General features: G+C 36.1%; 1 protein-coding gene across 1 annotated transcript; it reads left to right on the plus strand.

The window, feature by feature from the left end:
- The first annotated feature begins 2914 nt into the window (after window positions 1-2914).
- Window positions 2915-8903, plus strand: LOC122586427 (probable RNA-dependent RNA polymerase 1). The gene is made up of 5 exons (XM_043758419.1): window positions 2915-2966; window positions 4225-4758; window positions 5080-6923; window positions 7092-7242; window positions 7912-8903. Exons 2-5 carry the CDS (start codon window positions 4243-4245, stop codon window positions 8752-8754), a joined length of 3354 nt encoding a protein of 1117 aa, XP_043614354.1. The 5' UTR covers window positions 2915-2966; window positions 4225-4242; the 3' UTR covers window positions 8755-8903.

The following is an 8903-nucleotide window of genomic DNA, read 5'->3' on the forward strand; positions in this document are numbered from 1 at the left end:
GCCATAGCGATTATTACAGTTATTATCAATGTCGAGATGGCAAGCGAGTGTGATGAGTATCCCGAGAATTATCTTTCCGCCGTGCTTGGTAGCTCCATGATGCTTCGATCTTCTGTTAGAAAAAAAAAAATTAAACGCGTGTTTCAACACCACCTATGAACTACTCTTACGAATCGATTCCTTTGTATAACCTTAATTCACTAACCAAACAGCAAAACTAAAAAATATATGTATGACCAAATCTCTTTAAGTTTTATTCGTATGATTTTTTGGGGATGAATCTACGTACGTATGTAGTGCCAGTATTTATAGAGGTACGTGACACACCTATTCTTATTCGAGTCTCTTACTAGTACTAAATGTGCTAGCATCATAAACAAGTTATAGCTTAACTAGGATAGCCTAGCTTATACGATTATACCACCCGCCCACAAACATTTATTTGAAGTTTTACTTGTTATAATGGAGTAAGTCGTAGTATATAGCACATGTATCTTATAGTACTAAAACACGATTGAGCATCCATTAATTGACGCATGAGTCATTACTAAAGCCACATGTTTTTTTTAGGTTTAGTGTACATTAATATAAAAAACAAGAAATGTTGTTTAACTTTTTTTTTTTAACGACATTCTAATATATTCTTACTCTTAAATTACACGCATATCTAGAATAAAAACTTTTGAAAAATCCTTATTAATCCACCTTACAAATGTGAAAAATGAGACTTAAACCCATATGGGCCCTTCATAGTTAAATATCTTATCAATGGCCGCATATAAATCACAAAATTGGGAAGCTCTTTCGTGAGGTCAAACACGTTGCACCAAAAAACAGCCCAGTCAACCCTTTTACTCTTGAGGTGGCAAGAAGAACATATGATGCTGTCATGCTGACATGGAAGTAGATGACTTTATGCATTATGTTGATGAAGCATTTGACTTCAAAACAGAATATGATTACAAAACGGGCAATTTAATGGATTATTATGGAACCGAAAAAGAGGCTGAACTCTTAACTCTTAAGTAGTTAGTATTATAAAACACTTCACCTTTATATTTTCTTTAAAAAAAATTATTTATCCAAATTACTCATATCTTTTATTTATTAATTTAATATCTCCACCTAATATACCTATAATACCCTTAATGAAATTATATACAACATACATCTGTCAACCCTTAAAATAACTACAATATTTTTTTATATCATTTACTTTTATATCAATAACGACGCCACTATCAACACCGTCGTCGCCGCCGCCACCACGCGTCGCCGCCACCACTACCGCACCTCCGCATCGCGCGGCCATATGACTAGTCATGAAAATGTCTAGATCCTTTGATAAAAGGAATGATGCATAAGTACGTGGTTGGGTTAGCTGTGAAGTCGTTAAGAATGGAAGCTAGAAATTTGTTTGACAAAAATAACCAGAATGATCATTTGTAAGTAAAATGGGTCAGACCTCCCATTTCTACCATTTAACTTTGACAAAAATTTCGTTATTCCATCAAGTTAGACAGCTATGTAGTGCAAATTTCTTGTTTATAGCATTAAGTATAAAGAGACTCAAATATGTGGTCATATCCTGGTACCGCCACCATGTGACTACATGGGCCTACAGATAAAGTTTGTAAGTCACAGGTTCAAATCTTGCCAAAGTCAAGAGGAAAAACTATATTTAGTGACCCATCTGTGAGAATGGTGAGTTACCGGACATGAGTTCTATGCAGTGTGCACTCTGGGTACCAAGACGGTACACGGACTAGAGAGTTCCCACCCATTTACTCTTTTTATCTTAGAGTTGGATCATACAATTTGGTTCGGTTGGCAAAACCTGGTGAAAGGCCAAGTTGAGGAATGATCGTGTTCCTTTTTTTTTTCTCCTCACGTAACCGTGGCAGGGAGCCTATAAAGTGAATGGCCAAGTTGGGACATGGTCATGTTCTTCTTTTTCCCATGTAACCGTGATAAGGAGCGTCTGATCTATAAGTCTAACTGGACAAAACATTTATCGTGGTAATATTATGATTTTATATTCTATTATTTACTTACTATTTTACAATCCCATTTTCAATTCTTGAGTTGGGTCTCAATTCTTTTTATATTTTTGAAAACAACTCTCATCATTAATTGTGATGATCCTTTAGCATAGGCCTGGGCTTAAGGCCAGAGCCTAACGACACTCATGGTTCGGAATATATCAACAACAGCCATTATGAAGGCCGCGGAAGACGTCAAGATTGATACATACAACAAATGATGGATATCTGGACCACCCATCAGATCTTTTGTTTTTACTCCAATACGGAACAAGGGATCATACGCTACACACGGTTTAAAACGAGAAGGATGTGGAGGGGTGGTGAGATACTCCCCCACCCTTAACACAATGTTTACTAATTAAAGGTATATTTGGTTTAAATATTTGATTAGAATAACTTAAGTTGCATGTAATACTTTTGGGTTTTACCTTATACAAATTGTGTGGCAAAACCATAATTTACAAAAGGTAAAAGTAAAACCTGTAAATTTTGATAAATTAGATTAACTTCTAGCATATCCTTTAATTATAAAAAAAAAAATATATCAAATAACAAAAGAATAAAATGTGGTTAAAAAAAACCAACCAACCAACCAACCTATGAATTTCTTTCCAGTCAGAATAAGAATAAAGTACTTGCTTCGCACGAAATTCGAGGCCATCACCGTCATGACTTGTTAAACCCCACTGAATAGCAATCCAACCAATAGGAATATTATATTATTCCATATATAATAAACACACCTTGACTTGTCATTGACCATCAAACTCACCCTCACTCACTCACTCACTGTATATACATACAGTACAACATATATATGTATATCTATATCTATATTACATATAATAAAAAGTACGTAAGTCCAGCGTTACATCAATTATTATCATCATCGACGCACTTCCTTCATCTTTAACCTACCTGGTGATTCTTTTTTTTTTTTTTCATTGCGTAAGTTTTTTCACCGTGTTTTATTATTAATTATTGATCATTATTATTTACTGGTGAATCTATTTTGGAATAGGCTTTGATTAGTTTAATTTGCAAATGCTGATGTGTCTAAACAAATTGAACCTTATTAATTATAGTTGTTAAATTATTTTTAAGGGTTTAATGTCTGGAAATGTCTATTGTATGTGTCTTCAACTTTGCTGCACTATATGTATATCTTATGACTAGCCAAATGCCCGCGCGGTGCGGCGGTTAGATGTTGGGGTGATAAGTCTTAGAGTGTGATGGGTCATAGTGGTGATCGATGATGGGGTGATCTACCTGACGAGTTCCGCCCTAAGCCCTATGGTTCCGCCCTCGGATTTAAAAATTCATCGAAAGTATATTGAATGACATCTCTATTGAAAGAGCATGAAATTTTAAGAACACTCATATAGTTTTTATAATTTATCGATATACGGTTTTTGAGATAAAAGATTTTGAATGAATTAGAGAAATAAAATGATTTACAGAGGAAAGAGAAAAAAATTGAGTGGTTGAAACTTGAGAAGAGAGGAAAATGAGTGGTTGAGATTTAAGGGTATTATAAGTATATTACGTGATGATATTCAAACTAATGGATAAAAGAGAGAGTGATTTGGGTAGATCAGTTCTTTTTTGAGAAAATGACAGGGGTTAAATGCTTTATAAAGTAGTTCATATTCTTATATTCTTTTTTAAAAAATTTTAGTTTTTTTGCTAACATAGCAAAAGTAGCACATGATAGATATACTAAAACTGATTGAATGTTGGATGCACACTAGAAACGTTCCAAGTTCGATACATACAATAGATTTTGTACAAAACTTTAATACATTTTCGTACGCTTATCCATATTTTTAGTATACATAACTTTACATTTTCAGCAATTTGGCCCTGCTATGTTTTTTAGGATGTTTTAAATTGTTAGGCATCATGTTTAATAGATACATATATGTATTATTATAGATGTTTGTGATTGGAAAGACGAACCTGAAACCAATTCATTTCCACTCAATAGATTAGTTACGAACCCATCCAATTGACTGAATTCCCCGCAGTACATTTGCTTTTACCTGACCATCAAATTGAGTATGGCTCTTTACTACATATAGATGCAAACAAGCTTAATAGTGATGTAAGTGTTTTTGCTTAAATAGCTTATCGTCTATATTTTTTATAACGTAGATGTGATTGCTTACTGTCATTGCAGTCAAAACAGCCTTGTTTGATGGGTAAGACAATTAATGTGTATGGATTCCCCAGTTTAGATTCTGCAGAGAAAATAAAGACCGCATTGGAGAGCTATACTGGTAAAGGGACTATTTATGCTCTAGAGGTTAGAAAATCAAAAGGAGGGCCGAGAGTGTATGCAAAAGTCCAGTTTACAACTAGGGAAAGAGCTGCATATATTCTAGACTTGGCCTATAAGAAGCGTTTGTGGTATGACAGTTCCTATTTGTCGGCTTGGGAAATCGATCATGACATTGAACCAAGGGCTAAGCAATTTGCATTTGGCATGGAAGATGTAACTCTTCTTTTTGGTTGCCAGATTTCTAAGGAAATTTTCTCAGTGCTCTGTGGAATGAGACATGTATCAGTAAATTTCGGATTTGGATTAAGAAAGCTGTACATTGTTATCCCCTACCCTACTACTTCCTACAAGCTGGAGCTCCGTTATGAGAGTATTAGGCAAGCTCAGCTACATCGTTCACATGGACTTGCTGCAAGTTATCTTGTTATTCAGGTTTGTGTGAGTAACCTTGTAAACGAACCTTTTATGATTGTGCTGAAATTTTAGATATCTATTATCGCTAATTCGCTATAACATATCCTATTCACATACAGTAAATACTCAGTTTGGTTATTTTTAATAGCTCGTCAAGATAAATAACTAAAACTGGTAATAACAGTTTAGCAGAATGAGAATGTATATATAGGCCAAACATTGTCATATAGATATCAGTTTATGATCAGTCATCAGTGTGATATATGGATGCAAATCTCAGTTTGTTTTTTTTTCCCTCTCCTTTTCAATAACTAAATCAACCTGTAATATGTATTCTAGCTATATCGTGCTCCTAGGATTTATCAGAAAGCTGAAGACAACTGTCTGAAATTCTGTATGGATCCTCCTAATGATCAGTGGTTTAGAACAACCGACTTTACCCCATCTTCCTCCATTGGACAATCATCTCATCTGTGTTTGGAACTTCCACATTATGCAGACCTCTCGAATCTTGCTAGTCACTTTCAAAGTTATGCAGAAAGTAAAAGGCCATTCAGATTGGTGCCTGGTCATAGTTTTACTCAGAATTTGGAGTTAGTTCCAATCGTGGGTCCCACTCGAGGTTCTTATTTGCCTTATAATGTAGTATACAAGATTTGTGCCTTGGTTCAGCATGGTTGTATACCAGGACCCGTACTTGATGATAATTTCTTTAAGTTATTGAAACCTCAAAGGAGAGATGCGTCCATTGAATATGCTTTGGATGAACTATTTCGTTTAGAAGATTGTTGTTATGATCCAGCAAGGTGGATAACTGAGGAATACAGAAAAAAGAACAGGCTAAGATCCCCTGCTATTTCATTAGATGCTGGTCTTGTATATGTGAGGCGAGCTCAAATTACACCATCCAAGGTATATTTCTGTCAGCCAGAGGTCAACGTTTCCAATCGGGTTTTACGCCGTTTTGCTGAATATATTGATGATTTTCTTCGTGTATCTTTTCTTGACGAAGAATTGGAGAAACTTTATGCAATGAATTTATCCCCATGTGTTACTAGTAAAAATAAGGAAAGCAGAACCTCCATTTATAGGAGGATTTTGTCAGTTCTCAAAAATGGCATAGTTATCGGCGATAAAAAGTTTGAATTTCTTGCCTTCTCATCAAGTCAGTTAAGAGATAATTCAGCTTGGATGTTTGCTTCAACGGGCAGACTTAATGCTGCCGCCATCAGGGATTGGATGGGTGACTTTAGTAGTATTAAAAACGTTGCAAAATATGCTGCTAGACTTGGTCAATCTTTTAGTTCATCAAAGGAAAGTCTAAGTGTTGAACGCCATGAAATAGAAAGCATTCTGGATATAGAAGTTGTAGCATCTGGTACTAAACTAGTTTTTTCAGATGGAATTGGAAAGATATCTGCTGAATTTGCTAAGAGCGTTTCTAATAAATGTGGCTACGATTTTGTTCCATCTGCCTTCCAAATTCGATATGGTGGGTACAAAGGTGTTGTAGCAGTAGATCCAACCTCATCTGTTAAATTATCACTGAGAAAGAGCATGTGCAAGTTTGAATCGTATACCACAAAGTTGGATATTCTTGCAATTAGCAAGTATCAGCCGTGCTATATGAATCGCCAGGTCATCACACTGCTCTCTACCCTCGGGGTTCCAGATCATGTCTTTCAAGGGAAGCAAAAACAAGCAGTAGACCTTTTAGATGTCATCTTAAAGGGGCCGCTGAAGGCACAGGAGGCATTAGATTTAATGTCACCTGGAGAGAACACCAGCATTTTGAAGGAAATGCTTTTGTGTGGATATAAACCTAATGCCGAACCATTCCTTTCTATGTTGCTGCAAGCTTTTCGTGCAACCAAGTTGTTTGAATTGCGTACTAAAGCAAGAATTTTTGTTCATAAGGGAAGATCAATGATGGGATGTCTAGATGAAACCGGGACACTTGATTATGGTGAGGTTTTTGTACAGTATTCCGGTGCGGGAATAAGAGTGACGGGTGGTGATCATAGTGGAACCGGTTTGAACAATTGCGAGATTGTTGATGGGAAAGTGGTGGTTGCAAAAAACCCATGTTTGTATCCTGGTGATGTACGTGTCTTGATGGCTGTTAATGTTCCAGCTTTACATCATATGGTGGATTGTGTTGTTTTTCCACAAAAAGGACCAAGGTAAAAGATATAGATCAGTTTGTTATCTGGTGTTGTAGTATCTTTCAGTGACCTGTTAAATTTATTATTTTTTGTTTTAAGGTACTTTTTTGTAGTGGTAATCTGTGATCATGTTCAGCTTTACTTGCAGTTACAGTTATTTTTGTAATTATGTGAATATAACTGCAGGCCTCATCCAAACGAATGCTCAGGTAGTGATTTGGATGGCGATGATTACTTTGTATGCTGGGATCCTGATCTAATTCCACCTGTGCAAATTGAGCCGATGGAATATACCCCTGCACCAAGTGTGCAACTGGATCACAATGTTACTATTGAGGTACAGATTCTTTACTAGACTGTCATAGTTCTCTCAGCTTCATGTTTCTTTCCACTTTCTATTACAATTTTTTCTTTCTTTACTATCATCATATCTCTTAATGATTGATAATCTGTAAGCAATGACAATCGAAAATAGTAGTTCTAAACTGTCCAAGGACACACCTGGCGACTAACTTTTTTCTTTAAAACTAACTAGGTAGACTAAATAGTTGCAGGTGGTTCTTGTTTGGGAAAATAGAAAAGCCCATCTTCTTTTATGTGGCTACAATTAATTCGGAGGCTCTTGGGGAATATAATCTTGATCTTGATGTTCATACTTTTTATTTGGTTGGGTAAATAGATGGTGTGGTGCTTTCGTATTGTTTTACTTGATCTTTAAGTTGGGGCGGAAATTTTGCTTTATATAATAGTATACATTATCTGAATTCAGCCCATTGGTACTAATTAATACCAACTTGGCTTGCTTACCCAGAAATCCGTTAAGTTTACCATCTAGGCCTGACCAAAGTCCAGTTGAATTGTTATTAGGTGACTCGTCTTGACCCGAACATTTCAGCTAGTTACCCAATCAGCCATTTACCTGCTGCACCTGTTAATTAAGTTAGATTTGGGACAGATGCTCTTTTTCTCTAGTTTAATCTGGTATTTCTATTTTGTCTAAATTTAGGAAGTGGTAGAATATTTCGCCCACTATATAGTCAACGACAATCTAGGAATCATTGCAAATGCTCACACAGTATTTGCAGACCGTGAACCCAAAAAAGCAATGGCAGATCCTTGTGTAGACCTTGCGAAGCTCCATTCAATCGCTGTTGACTTTCCAAAATCTGGAGTCCCTGCAGAAATACCGACACATCTTCGTGTCAATGAGTACCCGGATTTCATGGAAAAACCATCCGATAAAACAACATATAAATCACAAAGTGTAATTGGGAAGCTTTTTCGTGAGGTCAAAGACATTGCACCAACAAACTGCCCATTCAACACTTTTACACTTGATGTGGCAAGGCGAACATATGATACTGACATGGAAGTGGTCGGCTTTGAGAAATATGTTAAGGAAGCGGTTATCTTGAAAACAGAATATGATTACAGATTGGGCAATTTAATGGATTCCTATGGTATCAAAACAGAGGCTGAACTCGTAAGTGGTAGTATTATGAAAATGTCTAAATCAATTGATAAAAGGAATGCTGCTGAAGTGGTTGGGTTACTAGTGAAGTTGTTAAGGATGGAAGCTAAGAACTGGTTTAAAGAGGGCAGAGGAGATAGGGATGTTGTAGATGATGATCTTTGTGCAAAAGCATCGGCATGGTATCATGTCACGTATCACCCGAGTTACTGGGGTCGGTATAACCAGGGCATGAAACGTGATCATTTTCTGAGTTTCCCATGGTGCGTTTATGACAAGTTAGCTGAAATCAAGAAACGACGCAAAGCGGCTCTCAGAAAAGATGCTCATTCTGTATGGCTTCCAAAGAAGTTCAGCGCGGCTGCGAATCTGGTATAATTACAACTTACAAGCTCTTTGAGTTACCATTTGGTACATTTAGACTAGGTAAAACTGTGTATAATATAACTACGGATTTAAATATTGTTTCTTAGTTATTGACAAGTTTGATTTGACAAATATTTATTGAATGTTCAAATTTTTACAAA

The sequence above is a fragment of the Erigeron canadensis genome, chromosome 2 (genome assembly GCF_010389155.1).
Source record: "Erigeron canadensis isolate Cc75 chromosome 2, C_canadensis_v1, whole genome shotgun sequence".
NCBI classification, from domain to species: domain Eukaryota; kingdom Viridiplantae; phylum Streptophyta; class Magnoliopsida; order Asterales; family Asteraceae; genus Erigeron; species Erigeron canadensis.

Coding starts and splice junctions, on each gene's coding strand:
- LOC122586427 (XM_043758419.1), top strand. CDS start 4,243: ATGGGTAAGACAATTAATGTGTATGGATTCCCCAGTTTAGATTCTGCA. Junction 6,924..7,091: donor TTTCCACAAAAAGGACCAAG/GTAAAAGATATA, acceptor ATATAACTGCAG/GCCTCATCCAAACGAATGCT. Junction 7,243..7,911: donor ATCACAATGTTACTATTGAG/GTACAGATTCTT, acceptor GTCTAAATTTAG/GAAGTGGTAGAATATTTCGC.